The 27,939-nt window shown below is 45.7% G+C and overlaps 1 protein-coding gene across 1 annotated transcript in view; it reads left to right on the forward strand.

The window, feature by feature from the left end:
* LOC148818690 (adenylate cyclase type 9-like) overlaps positions 1-27,939 on the forward strand; it is a 55,079-nt gene extending 27,140 nt beyond the window's left edge. The window contains exons 2-9 of the mRNA XM_088936285.1: positions 15,498-15,685; positions 16,853-16,960; positions 19,260-19,480; positions 20,973-21,075; positions 23,161-23,369; positions 24,564-24,723; positions 25,126-25,274; positions 26,359-27,939. Of these exons, the coding sequence (XP_088792411.1) occupies positions 15,498-15,685; positions 16,853-16,960; positions 19,260-19,480; positions 20,973-21,075; positions 23,161-23,369; positions 24,564-24,723; positions 25,126-25,274; positions 26,359-27,565 (2,345 nt within the window). The 3' untranslated portion in view covers positions 27,566-27,939. The remainder of the gene's footprint in view (positions 1-15,497; positions 15,686-16,852; positions 16,961-19,259; positions 19,481-20,972; positions 21,076-23,160; positions 23,370-24,563; positions 24,724-25,125; positions 25,275-26,358) is intronic.

Genomic DNA, 27,939 nt, shown 5'->3' on the forward strand with positions numbered 1-27,939 from the left:
AGCCAAAGAGCATAATCAAATCTTAATTGGAACAAACTGCGGGAGAGGGGTTGTGGCCCTTGGGCTTCATCATCGTGCGTCGTCCTCTGCAGGTTCACAGCGATAATAGGAAAAAATACATTCCTTGTCAGTGCAATTGGAGTGGAAATGGTTGAATTTCTTTCGTGTAGATTCTTCAGGGAGAATCATTGGCATTTAAGTAATCTGGAAAAATGGTCAGAAAATGGTTAACTTTTGATCATTGAATTGTTGTCCCCACTTGTCTACTGGAAGAACCATGTTCGTGTTGTCTGAAGATTTGTCATTTATGCTATTATGCATGAAGCCAATTAGGTTTGCACCACATTTCTTTAGTGTGCCCCTGTGGTTGGATTCCAGCTGGCCCTCATGAATTGTTTAATTACTTCTAGGTCTTTTGTCTTTGGGGTGTTAAGACCACATACTGTATATAACACACATTCCATCAGAATCCTACATTTTGGTTTGCTTATTTTTATGTCTTGAATGGCAGTTTTCTGTTGTGGGTTTTCTGTTTTCTGTTGGACTTTGCCACATGTCCTTGTCCCTTTAAACTCTTCAGTTAGGAGCTGCTGAAGATGCTGTCCTCGCTCTGTCTGGGTCTAATACAGTGCTGCCTACCTAAGAAAGCCTGTATCTTACCAACTGATATCAAAGACTGAAGGTCATTTTTGTCTTGGGGAGCTGGTGGACTGTGGCTCCACACTCACATGGCTGACAGCCCTGCTGGGAGAGGGGAGATCTGATGCAGAGAAGCAGTGAGAAGAATCAGAATCCAGGATAAAACCAATATTAAACATTGACCAAGGCATTCCCCTAAAACTTGGAAAGACGAGTCGCGAGAACATCATCCCACAGGGGCGTGTGCTGAAAGCCGTAATGCAAATGTTCATTTAGAGAGATGGATGGTTCTTTTTTCAGGGGCTGTAGGCTTTAAGAATCAGTGTTATGCTGTATTTGCTCGTTTGCTCATTCGAGCACCAACAGTCCCCAAAAAAAAGTAGAACCCAGATGGCCTGTAGGCAGAGAGTGCAAATTGATACGGAGGCCATCTGATAAGTGTGATTCCGTCTATACTTTTTTTTCTGCAAATCCTTAAAAATTAGTTGCCAGAAAAAATTAACTTAGGGAGCACTGTTTGTGAAAATGCCGATCTCTCCGTAGAGATAATACTTAGTGGGAGCACACAGTGCAACACGGTACACTTCACCATACTGTTGTAAAGAGACACTCAAGCCATAGATCCGAGCGAGGATATCGCCCCAGCCTGCGCTCTGTCAGACTTCAGACTTGCAGACTTGCATCGGGCTTGCAGTATGGTGCCATCAAGACCACCCTGGCTGACGAATCTTTGTCCCTTTCCTTCACGGCGCTTGGCCACGTGTGCGGTCCCAGTCTGCGGATGATGTGACCCAGACTGGAAGCTGCAGTACCTGCCTCACCTCTGGGAGAGCTCCTGTATCAGGGGATCCACTCGGGAAGCAGGAAACCAGGTCTCTGTGTGCAGACTGTCGCGCACGATGACTGGGGGAGGAGGCATTTGAAACAAATTAAAATCCAAATCAAGCAGGATAATTATCTTTGAAAGGAACTTTATACACAGCCAGGTCTTAATGCAGGAAGGAGAAGTCACACTGATTGTAAACACTGGGTGCCCCCAAGCTGTAGTGGGTGAAGCTGCCTGAATTTGTGTTCAAGGCATGAATATCTCCAACTGTAATGGAAGAGAGCTTTGGGCAAGCTTAGTTACACACCTCCTTCAAAGATTTTTGTTCCTTCACTGATGTTTAGCGAAATCATCCTGATGGCGATGCATGGGGAAAAAAAGCCGAGAAGCTTTCAGACAGCCCAAAGAGATATAGTAATGGTAGTTTAATCAGCCCTGGCGTGAGTGTGCTTGTGTCTCTGTGTGCCCTGCGATGAATTGGCGTCCCATCCAGGGTGTACCCTGCCTTGCTAGCCAGGATAGGCTCAAGCCCCCCCGTGACCCTGAGTGGGAAGAAGCAGCTTTAGAAAATGGATGTAAGTGGAGAACACTGTCTGGCAGCCAAGAGTGTTTGTAATAGCTGACTTTTTCTTAATAACTGCGAAAACCATTATAGTCATTTCAATCTTGTGTCAAGCTGGAAATACTTTCAAAATACTTTTTTTTGTTGCAGTTAGTCGGTTTCAAAGTTGCTTTCTGATTGTAGCGTTGGTGGTCCCTGTAACACTGGACTGAGTCCGTTTCTCAGAACTTGCTGTGGATTGTGTGGTAAACATTGACTGAGAATACTGAAGCGTCTTGGCTCTTCAAAGTGTCTTTAAGAAAAACAAAACTTTCTAGTCTCTGGGGAAAGCTCTGGGTCCAGCTTGTCGTTGTTTGGTATCTGTTTTTTTTGCCTTAAATGGCAGAGTACCCATCTTGCTTGTTTAGTTTCCTCTCATAAAATATTTTCTTTAAAAAAAATTGACGGGAAAAAGCTTTGTGCCAAAACTGTTCTATATTTAGAACAGGAGAGGTTTTCTTTTCATTCTAAGTATTTAAATTAGCCAGAGAAAATGTACCTGCTTCTCTCTCCGAGTGTATATTAGGCACCTTTGTATTGCGTGAGCAGACCAGTGTTGGCTTGTCAGAGGAGTTTCCAGATCATGTCAAAGCTTAGACCTTGTTCCTGCAGATTCACATTCACGGGGGTTAAGGGGCTGTCACCCATGATAGTCTTTATAAATACATTCAGGTAAGTTAAAAAATCAAAATATAGCAGCAAAAAACATAGCACTTCAATTTCACATACGAGAAACTAAAAAATTCTAGTGCTTGAGGTGTCCATTTTATAACCCCTTCTTTGATTGCTAAACTCTTAATGAAAGTTTTGCTTTGTGTCTGTGCGGGTTCAGGGAAGCAGAGAGACGCGTTGGAACCAGTTAATGTCATGTGTAGTGTGAGACTGGGCTGTGTTTCCACACTGTGACCCACTACCCCCCCAGTCCTTCAGCACCAAGTCATGCTCATCCACACCTCCTGCAGGAAATCCAGAAACCTTTCAAATCTTGAATCCCTCATGTGTAGACTGTTGCCAAAGTAATGGGCAGCAGATCTTTTTCCAAGAGCCTTTCTAAAGACAAGTCGGCTTGTTTCGGGATAGTTAGGGAAGCAGCGAGCTTGGTTACACACCTGCATGAAAACCCTTTTGCTCCTTCACTGCTGACAGTAACACAAGCCACAAGTTAGATGTTCTCTCTTAAAAAAAAATCAAAGCACTTTACAGCCCCAGCGATCTCTTTTTTAGAAGCTAAACCCTGTAACGTACTGCCTCCTATAAAAGGAATGAGGTTCTTCTAAATGTTTTGTGTGGACATGTAGTATCTTGTGTGCCAGCATAGTAGAATGTGGACAAATAGTTTGTAAACATGACGAGGACATTATGAGCAGCATGATGTGATATAGCATGTCATGTGATTTACATTAAAGGGGAGAAACTGTGAAATCAAACAATCTGACTTTTACGATTCAATGTTTAACAGACTGAAAAAGTACAAAGGTGTACAGTATGTACTCTCCATTTGCGCACAACAGATTTGCTTAGCTTACATTTTCAGAGGTGGGACATTGTTGATAAGTGACCATTCTAGGTGATCATTCTCCAACAGAATAACTGGGTTTTGCTGAGTCAGTCTCCTCAGCATTGCCATAGTGGTCACTTACGAGCTTGAGCGCCCGGAGGGTTTCACTCCGAGTTCGCCGATGCGTGGCTCATGGTGTGAACACGTATTGCAAAGGACAGATGCACATTCCTTCTGTGCTGGGGCAGGTGTTTCAGTGCTGAGCCAAGCTGAGTCATGGCCGATGAGTTGGAAAAAGCTCAACAAAAGGCAGTCATAAATATGTAAAATCACGAAGTTGGCTAGAAACGGCCGGTTGAACGTGCTGATCTGCTAATGTTCTTGGCAGGAGAGCTGTGTTTGGTGAAGAGGCATGAAAACTGCCCGAGTCGTGGCTGAAAGTGTTTTTAATCTACAAGCCTTAATGAAATGGAGCCTTTCCATAGCTGACCTGATAGGACCAGGCATCGTTGCAGGTGGGGTAGCTGCTCGTTTGTCAGTAATGAAAGTAATGAGGGGGAACCATTGTGACAAATAACATTTTTGGTTGTGTTTAGCTGCAGAATATTGGAATCGGCTTTTTATCTCCGATTTGCAGCTGGGCGTGACCGTCGCGAAATGTAGTATCCCTGAAAGTCTTGTAGAACCTTGAACCACCGGCGCAAGAATGAATCCCCATTCCCGACTGACAGCGCTTGTGTGCGTGGAGCAGAGTGAAGAAACGGCGAAGTGCTCTGAGTCTTGAAAGAGCCGGCGCTCGACTTGGTCCTCGTTCTCATCTTGTTGTAACAAGTGGGGAAATGCATACTGATAAAGGGGTGGGTGGCAGGGGAAGAAGACGGGGCGAACAAAAACGAAAAGCATATTGCTGTCTGCACTCATTGTAGGGTGCAGTGATTTACACTGAGCAATTAGAACAGGCCAGTCTCTCTGGCATTGAGCAGGAATTCCTGAGTAAACGGGCTTAGAAACATTTCATTAGACAAGGCAGTCCGGGGTGGGAAAACATTGTAACCGAGGGTGCAGTGGGACAGGTGGGAGGTCGGGGGTGTGAGCTGCTTGTGTTTTCTCGAGATGCTGTGCTGGGGGCGGGGGCGTGCTGAAGGCGTGCATATTGTTATCTGTGTGGCTCAGGATTGTAGCTCTCGTGCTTGTCGTGTTCACTCCCTCTGCAGTCACGAATGAATCATTTTTCAAAGAATAGACGTGGCTTGTTCAATTGCAGGGCTGCACTTTTTGCTGTTCTAGAAGTCTGGCATGTCAAGCATGACAGGACATTCATCTAGGGAAAATGCAGGGTATGGTAAGTGAAGTACCAGCGTTAAGCCAGGGCAATTTAGGTAGCAAATCCTAGGAGCCATTGCAAACTACAATATGCTTTCATCTTGGCAAGTATTTTCACATCTTTATTAGGTTGGGATAGGGTTTTTTTCCCTGGTGAGAGGTTGGGCACATTTGACAAGCCATCCTGTTCGCGCCCTGTTCATTAAGTGGCATTATGGCAACAGCATTACCACCTGTGTTCAGCTCACAGAAGCTAAGGAAGAAGGGGTCAGGTCAGAACTGGGAGGGGAGAATGCCAGGGTAGGACCAGGTCACTGCTGCACACGGTGTTGATGGACCACTTGCTGGAGGTGGTACTGTTTCCCCGAGGACCGGTGCCCAACTGTGATGGTCAGGAGTGCTGTGCCATCCTTCATGTGAAATGTGAAACACAGGTCCACATTCCGTCTTTAAAGATCCTCTGCTGCCGTTTGGCAAACCAGAGGGTGTTGACACTGGTGTCCTGGTTAAAATCTTGTGCGATCGGGCCTTCCTAAAGTTGCTGCAGCAGTTTCTCCCTTCTCTCCTGTGTCTGCTGTGGTTGTGGGGCTACCACGCATCACCCAGGTGGAGGCATGAGTGGCGGATGATGATGAATCCCCCCTCCTCTTTGTAGATCACCTGTGATACTTTGAGCTGAAAAGCCCCTATTATTCAGAATCGGTGACTGATTTATTTCTGACGTGCTTCATATCATCTCTGCATAATGGGTGCTGACTTATTGTGTGTTCCCAAGGCCAGTCTGTGCATTGTTGTCTTACCATGTAGGCTGGGCATTTAAGTCAGAGCCTACTATTAAAAAAAACAGCTTGTAAAAATGATTAACCTTGGTTGTAATGAATTACTGCTGGTGTTTAACTCCGTTTTCCCCCTCATAGTGTAGGGCTTGGGGATTGTCAGGAAATGTAGTTATCCATGTCTCTTTATTTCAGTTCTTGTAGCATATGAATGCGCAAGTAAGCCCTAATCAGTGTAATTCTTCTGCCCTTGAATTTAAAATACTAACTATTCCTGCTTTGAGAAAACGAGTCTTAAAAAGCCAAAGTAAAGGAACTGTGATTGAGCAAGTAAATGAAATCTGTTTTTCACCATGGCGTGATGCTGATTCTTTTCCTCTGTGCACTTTCTTGCCATTGTCTTTCACGGGCTTTTCTATTTCCAGACTAACACGTTGACCTGGCAGTAGAAAAGGAAAGGGGCACCTTGTGTTTCTCTGGTGCAGAACGGTTTGTGCATGCCGTGCACTTGACCAGCTGTCCTCCAGCCCTGATGTGGTCAGAAAGAGGATATACAGTGTTAGTATCAGTCTCATAGTCTGGAGTGATCAAAAGGTGCTGCTAAATTAATTTTTTCCCGTTTCAAGCCACTAATGTGTTATTTCAGTTATTGAATTTCCCCTGTGGACTTTTAAAATGTACGCTTATTGTACTAAATACTGGTTAATGTGGGAATGATTTTTTGTATGATTTTTTAAGCAGGCATCTCACTGTAGTCCAGATCTCCAAAACAAGGGTGTTTAGGTGAAGGCGAACAAAGAGTGAGCAACTTAAGTGCGCTGAAAGAAAACCACAGTACGTTGAAGAATACAGCTATTTAATTAGTGGGAATTATTACCCATCCAAGGCAAATTAGATGCAGAGCAGTGCTGGATGTACAGTATTTGGTTTCCTGGAGTAATTGAGCATGCCAGACTTCAACTAGTCCACCAAAGGTGAAGTATTCTCTGATGAAATCTTGAAGACAAGACTTGAGTGTGGCTGCAGAATCCCACATGTCCAATTTACACATATGCATACTTTTATTCTGACATTTATGTATCACAGATATGCATTCATCTGCGCATATATATATATATTCTCTTCCATTCTTCCATGTCACTCCATATCTCTGACAGCTTTCTGGAAGGAAGGAAGATGTGAGTGCTGACGATTGGGAGCCTGAGCCTTTTTCAGTGCTACTTTTGTCTTCAGAGATGCTTGTTTTTCAGGAGCTCAAGGCAACTGCTGTATATTCTGCCTACAAGCAGAACTGTGGCTAAACCTGCCCCCATTAAGGCAGTGTCAGGAAGCCATAAATCAAGCCAAAAGAAGTCCTGATGGGGCAAATCACCACTAAATGAGAAGTCTGAGCAAACAATTGTTACAGTTCCCTTAGGTCTAGAACGTGCCCTTACATTAGGAGGGCAAAAGCTGAATGCAGCTATTCATTCGGCTATCAATGAACAGAGTGAGCGGTAGATGAACAGAGATGTAACATATGGTGTGAAAAGAGGAAGAATGTGTGAGAAACATCCCATTTTTCTCAGCCGATTGCTCTTTGTGTTTTGGTGCATACGTCTGCATTTTAGCACACGTCTCATCATTAAGTGACATTATACCTCTCTAGGGAGAATGTCCTATGTTGTCATGATTTTTTATTGTGAAACTCAGCTTTCTTCATTCAAGTTTTTGTCCTTTTGTCATCAGACGCCAGTGATTAGATGGCCACAGAATGCACTTTGTTCTTTGTGTAGTGTGGAAGAAGGGTAATTGAAAACATAGAGCGCCACTTTTCAGTCAGTATCTCATGCAATTCAATGACTTGAATTTTAAGAACTGCTTTAAAGGGGACAGAGTTGTTAAAGTATTTCAACACAGTCTCGGATGATAAAGTTGTCACGCGTTTTAAGGGAATACATGGAAGCAACAAAATGTTAGACCATAATTTTGGTATTTGACTTTTAAAGCATGATTCAGGTTGCTCTTAATTGCAAATAAAATTCGATGTGGACTAGTAACACAAAGTCTTGAATTGCTTTAGGTGTTAAAAAGGTTCATTATAATATATATATATATCCAAATTAATTGAATACCATAAACACAGGCTAAATCCAAAATAACAATATCTTAGTCTGGGAAATAATGAATTCTAAGTTGAAGAGTTGCAGATAAAAGTATTGGCATTCCTGTATTTTGTATTTTGCTCCAGTCCTTGAAGTAGGGAGTGTTTTAAAGTCTGTAATAGCAGTTGAGAAGGCAAACTGCTTGTACTGTGAAAAGAAAAGAACCGTAAACTTAGAGCAATTTAAAGCAGGCTTGTGGGCCAGTGTTCAGGTCTCGTCATTCTCTCCTGCTTTTGATTCAGGTGTTTTTCCATCACAATATAGGAGGCACGTACTCTACAAACGGCTGCCTGACCGAGTTACTGGATAAAGTCTGCATGAGTCACACAGTTGTAGTTTTCCTTGATGCATATCTGCAGTCTATTAGTGTCGTTGTTTTTCTCTTTCCAGGCATCTCTAATAGAAGAATCTGTAGCTGTTCCCATTCACTGCAGGGAATTTGTGCGTCTAGAGCTGATTGAAGTGTGAAATTTGCAGGCTGGGGAGAGGTGGTTAACTCTCTGTTGGACCCAGAACAATCCCCCTTGGGAATTCTGTTCTGCCCACGCGGGATAGCCACCGCTTCTGTTTATTGTTTTGGAACCCAGGCCGACACCACAGACTTTGGGCAGGGCACCTGATCTCCGGAAGACTCGCACGTCCTGCCGGTTCCCCAGGACTCCACCGGCCGTCCCAGACCGGGCTGTGAGCGGAGTGTTGGGGAGCCCGCGGCGGTGAGCGCCGTGCAGCAGGTGACGGACTGTCCGTCCCCGGGAGGAGCTGGCTGCTATGGAGCTGTGCTTTTCTAAGGAGCCGTGATTCCCCTGCTGTTGCTGCCGGCATGAGTCCTGAATTAATTACCGGCATCTGCGACGCAGCGAGTCGCAGGCTACCTCCTGCAATTAATATTCACCAGGCAAACCCTGCTGCAAAAACTCCCAGCGCAGCGCAGCACGCAGCCAGGGGGCAGAACTGCAGCTCGCAGTGTTAAAGGGATAGCAGCGCCTCACCTCCTAGCAAAACGCTTTCATTAACATTTGGCGCCTGTGAGTGAAACTGGAAGCTTCCCCCCCAGTTCGCTGTATTTGAAGTAGTTGAGGTGCCAGCCTTGTGCCTTGATTCCTTCATCCTCTTGACAGCCTCTCAGAGCGTCGTGAGGTTTGCCCCTTTCTACACCTGCGGATTTGCCTGTGATCACAAGCACCTCGGGGAGGAGTGAGATGTTCAGCAGGCAGTCCCAACGGCGCATCAGGAAATGTCTTCTTGAGCCTCTGTTAGGAGACTTAAAGAACAGAAATATGTCAAGTTTGGCGGTGCATACAAATTGAGCAGACGTTCAGAAATCTTGTGGCTTCTAAATGAGCTGTGTACATTGCATAACGTCTCTTCAGAGGAGGTGTTAAAGCAAGATCCTAACCTAACTGCTTGTAGTCACTACAGATCCCATGGTACTAGTTATAAGAATAGAAGTGTTCACCAGAGAGTTCTAACTAGATTCTACTTTGGCCTTGCACAACCTGAACTTCCCAAAGTTCATCCTTGATTCAAATGCTGAGCACCCCTCCACTCTCCACAAGATCTGTGCTGCACATCAGTGATTGATAATGTCACCAATTTCTCTTCGGTTGGCTTGGCAACGCCGAGTGTGGATATTAGCACTTGTACCTTTTCGTTTTTTCGTCATTCTCATCATCCAAACAGGTTGATGGAAAGCTCTTTGTTTTTCCATGACTTCAGGCAGCCCAGCTTTCAGGTGCCCTGACTTCTGTTCCAGTCAAAAGACCTTCGGAATGGACTTGTGCCGGCACGGCACCATCTTATTTGTGTGCTTAATTAGGGGATTTTCCGAACCTCAAACTCATCTCAAGGGATTCCTCTGGTTCAGGCACTGAAACCAGTCTACATCTGTAGTAGCAGTCTGTAGTTGTGTTACCAGTATGCACATGAGTTGGTTGGTTTGGTAGCCAGTGATTCATTCTGATACGAATAGAGTCATCCAAGGTGAAACTTAGCCAGTGGTAGACATACACTTGCATGCAGAAGAAAAAAAGGCACTATAGAGTTCAGTGTGACTCATACACACTGGTCTCAGTGGACTTTAAACAGAGCTGACACTCTCTCAAACTCAAATGCCCTGCTAATGAGTGCTGACTCACTGGCGGAATAACCTTGTCTTTACTTTGGCAAAAGGATACTTTTTTTTCTTGTACAAAAGTGAGTAGGAGTGAAATATTATTGGGTCAAATTTGCTAACCTTTACCGATTGAGCCTGTCTCCAGAGCCCTGTTTGTGCCCCGTTGGAAAAACATTCACATATCATTTCCTTTGGGGCCAAAAGAGTCAGACGTGGCATAACGATGCACTTGTTCACACATCTGTAGCTATCAGGCCACATGTGGGCAAGAATTTGCATGTAATGCAAATGCTGATTATGAATGTTTCCTTGTTTAGTGCTGGTTAGGAAAATTGGCATACGAAACTTCAAATGTGAGTACAATCGGCTGCATTGAAACTGAAGGTTCTCTTCATGTGTTATAAATAAACTTAAATAGTCATTGAGAATGGAACTAGAAAAAGGCTTAATTACACATGGGACTGACCCAGTGAAGGTGTTTAGAACTTAACATAAGAAAACACATTGGCCACTAGGACCCCAGCTGTAGACCTTAATGAAGAGGAGAAAATTGAGTTCCCTGAGCTTTAGGTGCCCACGTGTGACCCTAGCCCATCCCACAACAGTTCAGTGTGGCTTTGGGCGGCCGGACAACTGTGGCACAACTGTCGTGTTCTCCTCTTGCAGGGAAGTCAGGGTAACATGAGCTGCATGAGGACGTGTTGTCCGCTGAAACTGTTGTCACGTCAACATGAGCTGATCAGAGTAACACATGGCATACAAAGTGGAGCATATTGTGGATCTGTGACTTGTGGACCCCCAGATCATGGGCCTATGGTTGATGGACTATTTGGCTCTATCGTCTTGCCAGGTTAAAAATGTCTGGTTTTGAACACCCCATGTGGCAAAGAAACATGTTCGGACAGTCCGGCCTCACCCATTTCATGAAATTGTTGTTCTGTTGAGAAGCTGGGCATATCAGTTCCTTTCTGTGTTTTGCTTTCTTGGTTTTCACCATTGACATTGACATTCGAGAAGTTAATTGACCTCATCATCTGTGCCACATCATTCCTCACTAATGCAGTGTTTCAGTGGTTATGCAGCAGTCACCTGAGTGCATGACAGTCTGTCATCAGTGATCAATTGATGAAAAGGGCAACAAAAGCATTCAAAATACAAATGCTCATCTAAAAACTTCCATGCTTAAGAAATCAGTTTCCTTTGATTTATAATGCTTAATCCTTCCAATAGTCAATCAGTAAATTATTTTGGAAGATAACATTACAAAAGCTTGTTTTCTTTACTTTCTGAAGGAGATTTTTCTCTTGAGGAATAGTCAGTTGACACTGCCAAGTTATTTAATTTGCTCCTGGTTGCATGAACTGTAAAAGTGTGTGTTATGAGAGCCTTTTGTTGTCAGGTGACTATAAATAATAATCACGCAGAACAATCACGATTGGATGTGCACCAGTCCCTAGTGTCGGTACAAATACAGTAGCCACAACTTAATGCCTAATAAGAAAGAAATCCCTCCATAATGATTAATGTTCAGCTTAGGCTGCTGTACATATTCTTCCCTGAATATCTCAAGGTAGAGATTCCAAAATCTGCTCAGACTGACACCAGCATCTTTTAGTTTTTGATGCAGCTGAGCTAACCCCATATTTACTGTGATGTTTACTGGTAGTAAACATGTTTCGTCTAATGGATGGATCAGCCACAGTTTAATTTAATAGACTTTCAGTGTAGTTTTCGGTTAAGAACTTCATAATGTTTAAAGGCCATTCAGCCCAACCAGCCCAACCACCCTGTTTGGTACTTAGCAGGTTATTGATCCAAGGGTCTCATCAAGCTGATTCTTGAAGGAAACCCAGGGTATTGGCTTCAGCAACGTGGCTGGGTGGCTTGTTTCATACTCCCACAGTTCTTTGGTTAAAGAAGTACCTCCTGTTCTTGGATTTAAATGCACGTCCTCTGTTTCCACTTGGCGTTTCTCCTTCATGATTCACTTTTTATTCTAAAGTCCACTCTGTTGACTTTGTCCGTGTCTGTGAGGATTTACAATACTTGTGTCAGATTTCCTTCCAGTCTTCTCTGTTCAGGACTAAGCAGGTGCCATTCCTTCAGCCTGGCGGTGCAAGACCCTTAAGCCCCAGGATGCATCTGGTTACTCTTCTCTAGACTGATTCCAGAGCAGCAATATCTGTTCTGAACTGGAACTGTGAAAGATTTTAATTTATATGTAGAGATTAAATTTGGAAGAAAAGATGCTATTAAAAAGAGATAAAAGCGTTTAGTTAACTCAATGATTCAGTTAAGCAACCAAGAGTCAAGAAAGATGGAAAATCAGCAGACAGTGTAGTCAATAGGGTAATACTGTGCATAGGCCTTTGCAATTTTGTTTGAAATAACTACTAAAATAACTATTTTTAGAAATGAAGAGATCAGAAACCCATAAACAGTTCTGACAATCTGTCTCCTCAGAGATAGGTGAGGATTCCATGCAATGGAGAACCCCAATGTGGCTTGTAAGCAGATGTTCAGTACAGGCCAGAATTCTTGTTTACCTTCAAACCACTACCCGCAGTCCCCCCATTACGGTGAAAAATAAAAATAAACTTATTTTTCCAAAAGCATCCAAGACGTCCATTGCAGCACTGGAAAGGGAAATGATTATCTTTTAAAGTCGGGTAATAATTTGTTGAAATATGTTTGAAACCTCCCTGTAAATATAAAATATTTTGCTATCAAACAACCTTATCTACAACATTGTTCTCTTGGCTGCCCATCAGAAACTATTGCTGTTGAAAGTTGTTGTAAACTGCAACATCGCCATCTAGTGACGCGGAGGGGAGCTGGTCAGCTCATCCTTACAGCTGGGGGGTCTCCATGCAATGAATATTATCGGTAACCACTCTCTAAAGACTGATAAAGCCTGTATGTTAATGAATTAACCTAGTAATATGTTAGGTTAATGGTACATACAGCTAGGTCACCAGTTGCATAATTTCATAAATGACTTGCTTAAGTTGAATTGTGACCCCCAAGACCATACTGCTGCCTTGACGACACTGGCAGAGAGAGGGATTTCGCCATGATCTAATGTTCACCTATTGCTGTGCCTTGTGCATCTACGGTTCTTTTGCACTTTTTGTGTTACTTTACGGGGGACCGGTCAGAGGACCTGTTGCCGTTCGGTAAGAAACACTGGAGGGGTGGGGAAGAGGTTGTTTGTAATGACTATCATCGGTCATCAGCTAGAAAACAGGGTTAAGACAGAGTTGCACGTTACTGGTGAAACAGGATTCATTGGAAGCCCAGAAAGTCCCAAAAATGGGATAACTGCAGGTGCTGGTATTGCAGCCAATTTCAAAGAACAGTCCTCTCAGCCAGTGGTAAGGTCTGTGAGGGCAAGGATTGAAATTCCAGGGTGGAACCGAGCAGCCGGTTGTGCAGTTTAGTTGCACAACACGCGCTACTCCATTATTGGGGAGTGCTTAGCCAACACATGGGCGAAGGAGAGCTTACGTTATTACCTGTTGTGTGTTGTCAGTGTACACCTGAGACGGCTCATAGAGCTTTGACCTGTCTGTCTAAGGCTGGTTTACAGCCAGCATCCTTCTTTAACTGTCATTGCAACCTTTTGATTATCTGATCCCTCACTGACCTGGAGTATACAATTAGTTCATGAAATCCCTTTCCCAACACCTGTTCTCGGTGAGGTGAGACCTGAGAGGGATGAACGCCGATCTAATTTGTGGCATTGCCTTATCAGAAGGTGGAAGAAGTGTGTTGGAAACAGACAATGTAATGCAGGCCAAACAATCCTGTTTACCTTCAAAGCATGGGCCGCTATCACCCTCGTAACCACATAATATCAAAATAAACTTTCCTATTTTGCCAAAAGCATCCGTGATCCCCCAGCAGCACCATGAAGGAAATGGCATTGTTAAAGAGGTATTCACTTTTGCTGAAATAGTTTTGAAACTTCCATGTGTATAGTCCATATCTCGCCATCAAAAACTGAATCTATGCCCAGGAGGGTGGCCAACCAGAACCATTGTAGATTAACATTGGTCTAAATGGCAATAGGGCCATCTAGTGGCTTGGAGGAAAGTTTGTATTCGCCTTTTATAATCTGGTCATAAATAACCTTTCATAATGTATTCGGTTACTTGAATTCTAGGTTTCAAACTTAAATTCAGGCTGATGGACAGTTTTACGATCGAGAACGGTCTTTTTCAAATCAAGCACTTGTGGAATGTGTATGACATTAATTTATTGTGAATCATATGAAAGTAATTTAAAATGGTACCTCTTTAAGGAAAGAAACTGCCTTACTGTAAGTAAATGGGAGATGGATTTAAGCTGATAAAATGCAGACTCTAGGCCAGACAAGTTGTTTCATTCCAGGGACTCAGAGAGCCGGATTATTATATCTTGGAGTATTAGATCATTGGAGTGATCAGTACCTGATAAACTCCCAATATCACTATTCATGTTTTATTTAAACCGGCAAATTAATTAGTGTCATACCTGCTATATACTGGCTTGAAAATAACTATTTTAAAAATCGGATTCTTGCAAAACTGGCTTTGTGGACTTTTTTCACTGGCACACTTGTGCTCCAGGGCAACACCAATGAAGTTGGGTCATTCCAGCAGAACTTTATCCAAGTGCCCACTTTTAAAGAATGTCCACCTGTAAACGCACTATATACTAACTGTAAAAATCAACTGTCAGAGGAATAGAGTGCAGTGAAAAACCGGTTTCCTGATCAATAATCCTCCCATCGGTGTGCGAGATGTTTCTGTGATGAGATTTTACACCGGAATTCTGATTTAAAGGAAAATGGTTCTGACTATTTCAACCTGTTTCTTCAGGCATAAGAACTCAGGATCTCAAAGGGATTCCTTTCCTGCAGGTGCTCCCTTGTAAGAGTGTCAAATATTGAAACAGACTGCTATGCATTTGACTGATATGCATGATTTTTTTTCAAGTTTTTTTATTTGCTCATAAAAACCAAGGTGTTGCGGTTTGATTTGCTCTCTGCTGGTCTTCTGTACGGAACGGTGGCGACAATCGATTTTCAATCTGCCCGTCCGGCTGCAGACATCCTAGGGAGATTCATATTTGCCCCCTCTATAAGAAGCTCAGTTCGCCGCACACTGTTCACACTGTGGTTCCTCCACACTGCGATCACCACCGTATCTCTGACGGGGTGTTTACTGGGCTGCTCTGCTGTTTCTGCAGGTGACCTCAAACACCCAAGTGAGCGATCACCCCGCTCAGAAGAGCATCTTCTATAAAGCTGTGCCACTGCTCTTCCTGTGCAGCAGTGCATCAGACCCGCAGTGTTGCTGCACTACTGAGAAAATGTATAAATGAGCCGAGCTGCTTTTGTCAAATTTGTTGAGGCTGTCTAGAAAGTCACCCACCTTTTTGCTGCTCCCCTTTATATTGCCCTAAGCGATCTAGTGTGTAATAAATGGCTCTGTGGTTCCCGCCGAGATGCTGTGCCCTGGCTTACAGGCCATTGCGGAGGTCCCGCCTGCAGCCCGGCTCCTGACGCTCCTGTTTGTCCCCATGTGTTTTCAGGGCTGAAGACCTACCTGATCTCGGGCCAGCGGGTGGCGCACTCTCAGTGCAGCTGCTCCCAGCTGGGCCTGACCGGGCTGGACCCCGGGGATGGGCCGGCGGCAGCTTCCCGGGCGCAGACCCCCGATGCCACCCCTGCTGCTGGGCCGGACAGCGGGCTCGCCCACTGCCAGGCCGACAGAGTCAAGGTCGGTCCGCGCGCGCGCAGCGTAAAACTGAAGGTGGCGAAAAAGACAGGTTCTGTGGCATATATATATATAGTGTAAATAGCACACATCCAGTCATCTCTTTTCTAATCGCTTTAGCCTATCCCAGCAAGCAGCAGGCACAAGACTGGATGGGATGGCAGTCCATCAATGGGCAGGATAGACCCTGGATGAGACGCCAGTCTATTGCAGGGCTCACACAGATGCACACATTCACACCAGGGCCAATTTGTCCAGAAGCCAGTTAACCTACCAGCATGTGTTTGGACCGTGGAAGGAAACTCGAGGAAACTTGGAGGAAACCCAAGCCAACTTGGGGTGAACATGTAAACTCCACGCAGACAGCACCCCAAGAGTTGAACCCAGGGCCCCAGTGCTGTGAGGCAGCCAGGCTAACTACTGTGGCAAATGCACTCATATTACACGCATTAAACCACATAATGTAACAGCTGTTTCTTTAACTTGGGTTATGCCTTTTCACCTCACAAATGCTACAGGGACATAGTAAACAGAAGTGTTGTCTACCAGGTGATTATCTATCAATGATGGTAGCATATCTGTGTATTTCTTGTTTTGGGTGATTGCTTGGTTTGCTGGAAATGCTGAGTTTTGGCACAGGGTAATAAAAAAAACTCTGTTGAATGCCCAAAATGCTCATGTTTTTTCACTCCATATAATGAAAACCAGCAATTAACTGGGTAGATCCATCTAACGAGAGTCTCTTCTCCAGCACCCCCTACATCTCTCAGACTGGGGAGTTGTCATTAAAGCTTGAGAGGAGGCATTTACTGGCCTCAGGGGGTAGCGCACTATTGCCAGTTCAAACAGGGTTGATCGCGTCTCTAATGAGCTGTCATACAGACAGGAGTCATTTATTTGCCATCTCTGAGTCATTTGGAGCCCTGCCTGTGACTTAAATGTGTTTCTCACACATTAGAATAAGCAAAATAATAGTTGAAAAATGAAGAAATGAAGAAAAACAGTATTATATAAATTGAAGTTGCATGGAACTTTATTTTAACCAATTTGTAATACTTCGGGACATGGTATTAGTTTATTGCTTGGCAGTATTTAAATATAAACCGGAAGCAAGTGTTACTTTCAGCACGGAGGGGGTTGGAGTAAGTTAATATTCTGCCTGTGTTGCAGGTACCGTGCCCGTCATGCAGTGTAGTGCTGATCCCCAGCTCTGAGCCCCCTGTGGAAGATGGCACTGTGCAGAATGGCTGCCAGGAGGAACACAAAAATAACGCCAAGGTAGGCCCCAGAATCAATGTTTGTTTTTTTCCACACTGCACTCCGTGACAAATCCGATGAGTCCATGAGTGTACCATCCCATTAACATAGCATGTCTGAATCTGAGGGAGCTGTTCTGCTATCCTCTTCAATAACATGGCAGGTTTGCTTGTTCCATACTCTCACTCCCCTTTGTGTATCGGAGTGCCTGCTGACAAGAGCAGCTCCACTCCTGTGCATCTGGTTTTCTCAGTTTTAAGTGTAACTAGGTTATGTACTGCAACCAGTCACGTTTTTCAGATGAAAACCAGTGACAAAGGAAAGCAGCATTCAAATGCAGCCGCATATTAAATTCATTTGAAATAAAATCTGTTCTTCACACAGCGATGCCTTGATTATCCATATCATGAGCATAATCAAGTGCTGGGGATTCTTCTAAACTATAATGACCCAGCATCTCCGAAATGCTTGTGAATAGGTGGTATAAAACACACTCAGCACATCAAACGTTAAGTGGGTGGTGAAGCTCTTCACTTACAGTATATTACATTGCTAATCATAGCCTTAATGAGAAGGAATGTTTAATACGTCTGGCACAGGATAAGAGGAGTCGTGCCATGTCCCTCAGTAAACACCAGTCCCTACCACAGCTCCTGTGAGGGGCAGAGACCTTACCGCTGGTGTTAAAGGTGACCATGCAAAACATTGACCTTGGTTTGCCTCTGCAAGCCTTGTGCGATGCATTGGAGATCCTTGGATGATGACTGAGGTGTTTTACAAATTCTTCAACCGTTGTTTTATTTGCTACAGTTTCTTACACTTCAGTCATAAACTCTTTTCCGTTTTAAGTGCTCACTCAGAAAACTGAAAAAAAAATCTGTGATTTTATTGAGTTCGCCGGGCCTCGGAATGAAGCCCACACATGTGAAATAACAGGCAGCCAGCGTTACATTATGCTTGGGCACTGCCAGCAAGAGGCATAGCCTGAATTCTAACTGGCAGACTCCAGGCACAAGGCTGTTTTTACTGCGGGTCACCCTGGATGAGCGAGGCCATCCTGCACTCCTGAGTCAGCAGCTGGGAGGCCCAGCCCTGACCTGATATGTTTTCATTTGACTTGATGACGGCGTTTTTTTTTTAAACTGGCGAGCTGAAAAAAGCTGTAAGTCAGTGGCCATTCTTTTAATTGCTGCAGATACAGGTGTATAGAGGCAGAATGCGTGTCTGTAATGTGCGTTCACACCAGGTGGAAACTCCAAGAGGAAACTCAGCACAGGCTGTAGCAGTGTCCTGCTGCTCCTTCTGCTAAAGGCAATATACAGACACACGACCTCTCAGACATTGCAATCTGGCATGAAGCGTATATTTACTGTACAGCCAGTCCCATTTGCAGTGGCTCATCAGAAAGAAGTCTTAAAATCCCCCCTGGATGAGTCACAGCCCAGCTGATCCGGGCAGATGGGGCAGCTCCCAGCAGTCCCCCACCACCGCCAGGCCGGACACGGGTTCGTCTGAGCACACGCCCGCTGAACACTTGGGTGCAGAGCCGATTGACATGCATTTATCCTGCGACTGTAATTGTCCTTTCTGTATAACATGGATTTTAATTACACTCTGTGGTAAAACTGTCAGTAATTCCATTACCAAAACCCCAGTGAAGATATGATACGTTGCTCATATCTCAGAAATAGTGCTCCTGGGAGTTCAGCGCTGTAAAACCCAAGATATAATTGCCTCTATTGGTGACGATTCTCACATGTTTCTCTGGAACTCATCCTCAGCACTAAGCGGGGCATTGCTGTAAATATGAATGTTTTTTCTCTAGAGCTGAATTCCTGTTTGTTAGGCTGGGAAGCCATCTGACAGGCAAGACAAATCATTTGATTTAGACATGGCATTCTTATTGGCTATAAAAGGGGGAAAAAAGTTTCATTTTAATTTGCTCCGTTTGATACGGTATATTTATGTAACCACTGATCAAAGCGGAGTGAAATCTACTTGGCAAAATGTGAAAACTGCTTCAGAAAATGGCCCAGGTACTAAACTATCGTTTAATGGCCACAGTAAATGTAATGTGATCTCAATAGTAATGTGAATTGTATTCAATATAAATCAGAAACATATATATATATAGGAGATTTATTTGATAATGATCCAAAAACTATATGGTAGCATCACTGTGTTGTATATTTGCTTTGAGTTCAGGTATGTGTTTGAGGCATCCTGATCAGTTTCAAAAGCTTGAGCCTCTCTTTACTTAAACAGTCGACCATCAGGGACAGGCCGAGACATCAGTTTGCCCATTTTTTTCCCTGCTCAGGTTCCCCCAGGGCGGAGCCCCAAAGCGCAGAATGGCCTGCTGAGCCCACCCGCGGACGACAAGATGACCAACAGCCAGACGTCCCTGTGCGAGATGCTGCAGGAGAAGGAGAAGAAGTGGGGAGGGGTCAGCATGGACCATTCGGCCCTCATCCCGCTGCGCTCCAAGAACTTCCGCGAGCGGAGCGACGCCCACTTTGTGGACGTCATTAAGGAGGACAGGTGGGGAGCTGCAGCCGCCATAGCAGAGCTCCCAGGCTCAGATGCAGAAACATCCCTGGTGGGCATTTTCTATACCTCAGAAGAGCTCAGGTCTAATTGGATCCTTGTGTTCAGGATTTTCAGTTGGTTAGAATAATATTTCTGTACGCGCGGGAAGGTGCAGCGGTCAGAAGCGGTGGACTGGATCCACAAGCAGACAAAGGTAAGCAGTCGGCCAGGGGAAAAGCAAACGGCAGCAGGCGAGCGGTAAGCAAGGCGCGACAAAAAACGCAGTCTGGAGCTGTCATCCCAGATCCGAGCTGTAATCCGAAATCCGAGGTTGGAACTGGCGGACACAAGTTAAAGTACCAGGGCACAGTCCGTAGACAGAATTGAGGTAGTCCAACGAAGTTCAAAGCCAAGGAAACTCGGCAAAGCAGTACAAGGGACATCCAGAACACGGGTTGAGTAAACGCAGTGGAAGCACAGTGATAAGAATGCCAAAACAAGCAACGAATCACTGTGACTGGACGTCCGAGCATTGCAAAGGCAGGTCTGTAAAGGTCTGAAGCCCTGATCTGAGTGCGAACGGGTGGGACAGGTGTTCTACCGAATCGGGTTGTAGTTGTCTGATTGGCAAGACCACCTGTTGCATTGGTGATCCTAATGGGATTCTGAGCCTTTGGATGACAGCGGCCATGACAGTTAGAGGTCACCCCTCCCTCTAACTCAGGGAGTTTTCAAAGTTTTCAGTTTTAAAGGTTTTTAGGATTGTATAGTTCACGGTGTTTGAAGGTTTGCATCCAACTTCTATTTTTTTCTAACTCAGATCCTGGCTGACTAACCCCAACTGTGCTTGTGGAAATAGTCGGCTGATTCTGTGCTTAAATTTGAGGAATCAAAATCAGTCTGCTGACATGACAAGACATCTGGACCATAGACCTTAACCTTGGTGTGGAGTGATCACCTTTATTTTATTGATAGAGACACTCGGGAGCCACTTTCAGAGGCGACATTTATGGACTTGAGTGGACACAGCCAGTACATGAATTGTTTGATTAGAAATAAACAATGGTTAACAATATGATGTTATATGAACCGTGTAAGATTGAGTGTAATACAAGTCTAGTTCCAGACAATAGGTAGCACAATGTCATCCCTGTGTATTCGAACAAGAGCAGTGCCTGTGTCAGGAACATTACATAGATGGCTAGTTGCTTGTAATTAATGTGAACTAATGTGGACAATTCAACACAGCAGTTTACAAGCCATTACTTTTTTTGTACGTTTTGAGTTAAAGCACCAAAATATATTTTAGATTTATTACAGCTGGTCGGCACAAAGATTGAGTTAGTGGTTTCCTAGCAGCACTGAGGTCCATGTTGCAAAAGAAGGCAAATGCAAGACAAGGCTTGCAGATCTGTACGCCTGCGAGAAGATCTGGTCTCCATGGGGGATCCAAGGGCAGAGCCTGCCTCAGTCTGACTCACTCTCTCCCTCTCTCCCCCTGCAGTTTGATGAAAGATTACTTCTTCAAACCTCCCATCAATAAGCTGAGCCTGAACTTCCTGGAGAAGCCGCTGGAATCAGCCTACAGAGCCAGCTACCAAGAGGAGGTGCGTCTGACAGCAACTTTCTATCCCTGTCTTAGCATCAGTCTGTTTCCTGTGCCACAGTCTGTCTACTGTGTCTGTGCTGTCACTTTGCCATAATCCGTATAAACTGTGCTACAGCCAGAATTTTCAGCATTTTCCATTGTAAGTGATGTTTTGCACCTAGCTCTGAAAGTGAGTGTTCCCACAAAGCAACGCATATCACCCAAAATGGACCCGAGATAACTCTTGTCTCAGGAGATTACCTTAACGTCGCCGCCATTTTAGTTAAATTATTTCTTTACTCATTTTTACCACTAACCCAACATGGGGTTGCCAGTTCTGTTCATGCATCTTGGCTGGTGGCTATGAACCCTGTGACCGCACACGGCAAATGAGGAAGAGTGGGAAACGAGTCCATTAACACGTCAAAGACAACACAGCCCCGTCCTGGACGTTCAGCAGCACCTAGAGGAGAGGCACATCCTTCACCAATGGGTCAGCATGGGCCTGCAGGCACCTGGGCAGCAGCAGGGGTGTCTCTGAGAGCTGCGGGAGCCAGGGGCGTAGCCAGGGGGGTGGCCCCTAAATATGGCTTTTCCACCCCAGCTGCCATCCCATTTTAGGTGTTACCTAAAATCCTATATTGTCCAACAATCCCATATTAAGTCTGCCAACAGAAGAAAACGTAAAGGTAGAAAACAACTCCAAATTGTCTTGAATGTTTTTGTGATTTTGGACTCGAGAGCTAGAAAAGGTAAGCTTTGACATCAGAAATGAATAGATATTGATACAGATATGTGCATTGATGTTAAGATGCTTGATTTTGCTGGATGTACTCATGATGTCTTAGTCAGATTTACTATTTATAGATGTTAGTCACACATAATAAATATGGACATGAATAGTTGATGGAGATCGTGGGTCAGCTGTAAGAGGCTAAATGACAATCCTTTAAAATCACCGTTGGTTCTGTTATTTTAAATTATAAATAAATTATGGTGCAGAGAAGAATAATAGTCAACCTTTTTGTAAAACATCTTGTTTTAGAAGAAATATAAAATCCTGGCCACGCCACAGATTGGAACCCAGGTAGACAAACTCACCCTGACATCCGCAATGCTCCTCCAGCTGTGCGCTGCAGGTGACATCTGACTCAAACCCGTGACACCTGGATCACAGAGCTCAGCTGCACTGCAGCGGTCAATCAGAAAGCCCCAGATAACCACTGTTTTGGGAAATTGTGCAGGGCAGGACTCAATTTTTATTTCAGAGAACCTTTCAAAACACCTGTCAGAGACTCCGTTAATTAGCTTTACTGACTTGGCCAAATGCGTCACTTAAGGTCGAACCATTTCTGTTGGGGGTTTGTTGGGAGACTGAAGAAGTGATGTGAGTTCTGGAGACATTAACCGGAAATTCTGTTCTTCCTGACCTCTAAAGGCAATGTCAATAGATCAGTTTTTGGTGCATGAGACTCTGGAACACAGAAAGGTTCAATGTACGTGGTCTTAATAGACATGCTTTATTGACTGCTTTATTTCTTGGATGCTTTCACACTTGAAATCGTTCTTTCATCCTCTTGGCAGGATGCCTTGTTACGTCTCACTGCAACAGACACGACCGTACAGATTCATCATTGTTATTGCAAGCGTGGCTTCTGTCCTGTGAGTTTCTAATGAACTAGGAGCTTATTTTGTATCCGCATTAGATGGCTGTACGGATAGCTGTTAATACAAGCAGGGCTTGCAAAGGATGCAGTTTTCTTTAAAATGACACAACATCAGAGACTTGGAGTCACTCTGGGTTGTTTTTGGACGAGCAGATTGAACGTCAGTGCAGTTCTGTGGCTCTGATTTAAGCCCTTGGTGTTGCTGGTGTCCCTCAGTGCTGTGCAGCATATTAACTGCTAGGCTAATACGGTGAATACTGTCACCAATGCGGCAAAGCACAGCCCCATTGAGCTTTCTGTTGGGACTTCAAGTCCTTTAGTGCCCTCTAGTGGTAATTGTGAAGTAATACATCTGCAGTTGGTTGTGTCTTAGCAGTGTCGACTAAGCCTGTAAGTCTCTGTCTTTCTCCTTCCCCGTCTCCCTGGTTTGCCCTCAGGTTCAAACCAAGGCCCCGGTGCAGACCTTTGCCAGCCCCACCTTCAGCTCCTTCCTGGACGTGCTGCTGTCCTCGGCGGTGTTCGCCGCCCTCACCGTGGCCTGCTTCCTGCGGCCCTGGGTCACCGGCAGCCCCCCGCCCGCCGCTGCCATCGCAGTCTGCGTGCTGGCCGTCCTGCTGGAGGGCATCTCCCTGGTCCTGTCTGTGCGGTACGGGCTCCCGGCGCAGCTGTGGTGGGGGAGAGAGTGGCAGTGGGACACTGTGGGGGGTGGGGGGGGATCTTGTGTGCATGAGGACCAGTATCTGTAGATCCTCACAGCAGGAGGATCATAAAAATCACAAATGAGAAGGAGCTGCTACTGCACGACCTCTGGTAATCACTTTCAACAGCATGGTAGTTTGTTCTGAGTGGTCTGGCATCGCGTTCAGAGCAGACCCCAGTGAGCGTCGGAGAACGTGGAGTGCGTGCAGTCGTATTCGTAACTGCATGTGAGGTTTATGGTGCGTAAGTGCCTGTACATTTGTATATGAAGTATTAACATGTTCCACTGACAAATATGCATGTGTGTGGTCAGTCCATCTTTTATCATTATCAGTTGTCTGATTGAGTGTTGTAACCATAACAGCAGCCAGTATGCAGTTGGCAGGTCCTTCCTTGGCTCTGTTTGAGTCAGGTGTTTAAAGGCTGATGCATCTGAAAAGGTCAAAAATAACTACTTAATAACAGGATGCTCTCCTGGAATCAGAAGATGATAATAAATTGCGGCATTCAGCACGAGGTTGAGTATGTGCCTGGAGCATAAAACAAATGTGGGAACTTTAATGCATTTTTTTTCAATTGAAATGTTCAAGCATCACGGTTATGGAAACAGCCTTGTTCTGACTACAGGACAAGGGGGTGTCGATAAGATCCATGGCTGATCTGTGGGGAATGAAGCTCCAAGGCAGCCTCCTACCCTGATCCCCCTTCACCCCATGACAAGCAGCACACTGGTATCCCATTGGTATCTGGAAGTGCCTGGCTCCTTTTCACTCAGTTAGAGACCAGTTGTTGATTGAGCTATCAAACTGCTGTAGGTTAAATAATCCAGGTCGAGTTCAACGCAGGAGTTTGGGTCTGGAAACCGTTCTGTATGTCCGATTTTACTCTCGGGCCACGAGCCTGTTGGCTGTTTTGTACTGTGATGGCAGTAGGTTCCTTTCCTATTCTACACTCTGCACATTAACACGTTTCATAATGTGAATACACTGTATCCTGCAATCAAGTGAAAAAAGTCATCTGTGGATTCAATAGTCTCTGTAGAAATCAAAATAAAACCACATGGATTCGAGGAATGGCTCCAGACCCGCCTGGTGGCTGACTCTGCTCTAACCCCAGACCTGCGTTGCTTTGATCTCCTCAGAATGGCCTTTTACCTGGACAACGTCATGAGCTGCACCAGACAGCTGCTGCAGGTCATCTCGGGCTGGATCCCACGGCACCTCATAGGGGCCGTTCTCATCTCCCTGCCCGCCCTGTCCGTCTTCACCCACATCACCTGCCAGTTCCACCTGTCCCTCCAGGTGAGCGAGATAACCCCGCAGTCGGCCAGCCACCTGTGTGGTCCGTATTACCCCTCTGCAGCTCTGCCTTGGCGTGTATGGCAAAGGTACAACAGCCCCTGTCGGATAACTGCTCTTCACTGTAGGCTGTGTAACCACAGAACTGTGGATATTTTAAGTCAAAAAGTTGCAATATAATATTAGTCTTCTGGCACAGATGCTTAAAGAATTTCCTTGTGTTGTCTAAGGAGAGCTTGGCCAGCTAAATTCAGACGCATAGGAAAAGTTACAGATAAACGTGTCGGCACTTGTGCTTGTATATGAGGTGAAATCAGCAGGGTTCCCTAAGCCTTTCAGTCGCTTGCTCCCCGGTCTCCAGCCCTGATCCTCATCCTGCCGTCTTGTCTGCTTCTTCTGTTGCAGTTCACCATGTTCATCTGCTGCGCGGTCATCATCGCCATTATCCAGTACTGTAACTTCTGCCAGCTCAGCTTCTGGATGAGGTCCTCCTTCGCCACCGTGGTGGGGGCGGGGCTGCTCGCCGTGCTCTACACGCCTCTCTGCACTCAGGGGTGAGTCGCAGCCCCGCTCCGAGCTCATCCTTCGGTCGCACGCTTCAGAGGGCCGACGGCAGCCCCGCGTTCGCGGACCGGTTATTAAATCTCAGTAACAAAATAAAGTCGCTGACGGGGTAGAAAAATTAGACAAATTCCAGGTTGCAAACAAAATTGTGATTCTTTCTAACCCTGAAATATGAGAATAGCATAGCAGTTCCACTTTAAAGTTAGCATCCAGCCTTTTCAAATCACATCACATTCTAATCATTTTGATTGTATACTCTTTTAGTGTATGTGACGTTATCCACCTGTGCTACTTTACTGGTATACCTTGTGTGTTTGTTGAAACAGCTCAGATGTGGTTCGGGTATACTTCGGGTAAGTGTAGACCCAGCCTAAACGCAGACATTGAAGGGTAGAGGCTTACCTGTTCTCTCTACATGAAGTAATAGCGTGTACAACTGGATGTCTTTCCTGTGTGTATTTGCAGTCCTCAGTTATTTTGTAAGTCTTCTCTTTCAGCTCTACATGTGTGTCAGAAACTGTTAAATCATTTGGGAATTACTCTCCAGGTTGCAGAGATGGGGTTGGAGGGGATCCAGATTTGATTCTGAGAGTTAACAGAGAATTTCTAAAGCTTTATTTGCTCTGCTCTGATTGAATACAGTGTCTTACAAAAGTATCAATGTCCTTCCAATGACCATTGGTTATTCTTTGCAGTTTTTCTTGACTTCTTTCACCCGTAAAAGTATTTAGTTTCACATTTTGATTAAAAGTATTCACTATAACAAAGTGTAAATATTTATGCTTCACCAAAATGGGACAATATTGCAGTTTTGATAGGCACCTTACCTCACTATGTGTCAAATACAAAGCTGGCAACATCTCACTCGGCACTTGCAAGAGAAATTAGTTATCAATCATTTGTGATCACCTCAATCTGGGGGTTTTGCATTATGTGCCTATGAAGGCTGTGTTGAGTTTTGGATCCGGGGTGGCTGGGTTAGCTCCCGATTCCCGGTCAGTCCTGGTGGTTGTGACAAGGAGACCTTGTGCAGGTGTGGGACGTTCACTGCCCTTCCTCCCTCTCGTCCTCCAGGAGTAACCCTTCTGACAGTTTGTCCGCCCCAGCTGTGGTGCTCCAAGACGTCAGCCTGGCCTTCTTCCTGCTGCTGCTGCTGGTGTGGTTTCTCAACCGGGAGTTCGAAGTGAGTTACCGGCTGCATTACCACGGTAACGTGGAGGCCGACCAGCACCGCATCAAGATCCAGAACATGCGGGATCAAGCCGACTGGCTCCTGCGCAACATCATCCCCATCCACGTGGCCGAGCAGCTGAAGGTCACGCAGAGCTACTCCAAGAACCACGACAACGTGGGCGTCATCTTCGCCAGCATCGTCAACTTCAGCGAGTTCTACGAGGAGAACTACGAGGGCGGCAAGGAGTGCTACCGCGTGCTCAACGAGCTGATCGGCGACTTCGACGAGCTGCTGCGCAAGCCGGCGTTCAGCAACATCGAGAAGATCAAGACCATCGGCGCCACGTACATGGCGGCCTCCGGCCTCAACACCTCGCAGTGCCAGGACAGCGCCCACCCGCACGGCCACCTGCGCACCCTCTTCGACTTCGCCATGGAGATGATGCGCGTGGTCGACGACTTCAACAAGGACATGCTGTGGTTCAACTTCAAGCTGCGCATCGGTTTCAATCACGGCCCCCTGACTGCCGGGGTCATTGGTACCACCAAGCTGCTGTACGACATCTGGGGCGACACGGTCAACATCGCCAGCCGCATGGACACCACGGGCGTGGAGTGCCGTGTGCAGGTGAGCGAGGAGAGCTACCGCGTGCTCAAGGAGATGGGCTACGAGTTTGACTACCGCGGCACCGTCAACGTCAAGGGCAAGGGGCAGATGAAGACTTTTCTCTTCCCGAAGAGCGTGGACAGCGGGATGGTGCCCCAGCACCAGCTCTCCGTCTCGCCCGACATTCGCGTGCAGGTGGACGGCAGCATCGGCCGCTCCCCCACCGACGAGATCGCCAGCATGGTTCCCTCATCGAGCCTGCAGGGGCAGGAGCGCGGGCTCCAGGGGGCGGGCGAGAAACCCGAAGCCCAGAACTCATCGGGAGGGCCCCCCAGGTCTTCGGCCCCCGCCGGACCCGGCAGCCCTGGCGAAGACCAGAGGCCTCCTCCGGCGCGGGCAGCAGCCGTCCCATCTGCCCCTGCCCCCCAGCCGGGGCCACCGGAGGAGGAAGAGCCGGAAGTGAATGAGCTGACGAAATTGAAAGTGGCAGAGAGCCTATGATGCAGCTCTTGTGGATCCGAGCGGAGCCTCGGAGAAGCTCCCGAGAGGTTTTACTGCCGTCCTCTCCCGAGACAGCATGGAAGCGATGGACGCTATCATAATCAGTGTGGGCTTTGTATTTTTTACCTTTTTTTTGGCTTACATTTTCACGAAAGGGGGAGGATAGGGACGCTGTGTGGATCGCAGTCCGTGAGGAAAGCTTGGATGGGGAGGGGAGGTGGGCCGGCGAGGGCTTCAGTTTGCCCAGCCGGCCGTGGCCCTTCACCTTATTGTCTCTTTGAATTGTAATGCCACTGTCTGTTTTGTTTTCCTTCATTTTTTTTTGTTTGTTTCTTTTGATGAAGTGCCTTCAGGAAAAAAAAAATACAGAACAA

Source organism: Atractosteus spatula, chromosome 18 (assembly GCF_055471065.1).
Source record: "Atractosteus spatula isolate fAtrSpa1 chromosome 18, fAtrSpa1.hap1, whole genome shotgun sequence".
NCBI classification, from domain to species: domain Eukaryota; kingdom Metazoa; phylum Chordata; class Actinopteri; order Semionotiformes; family Lepisosteidae; genus Atractosteus; species Atractosteus spatula.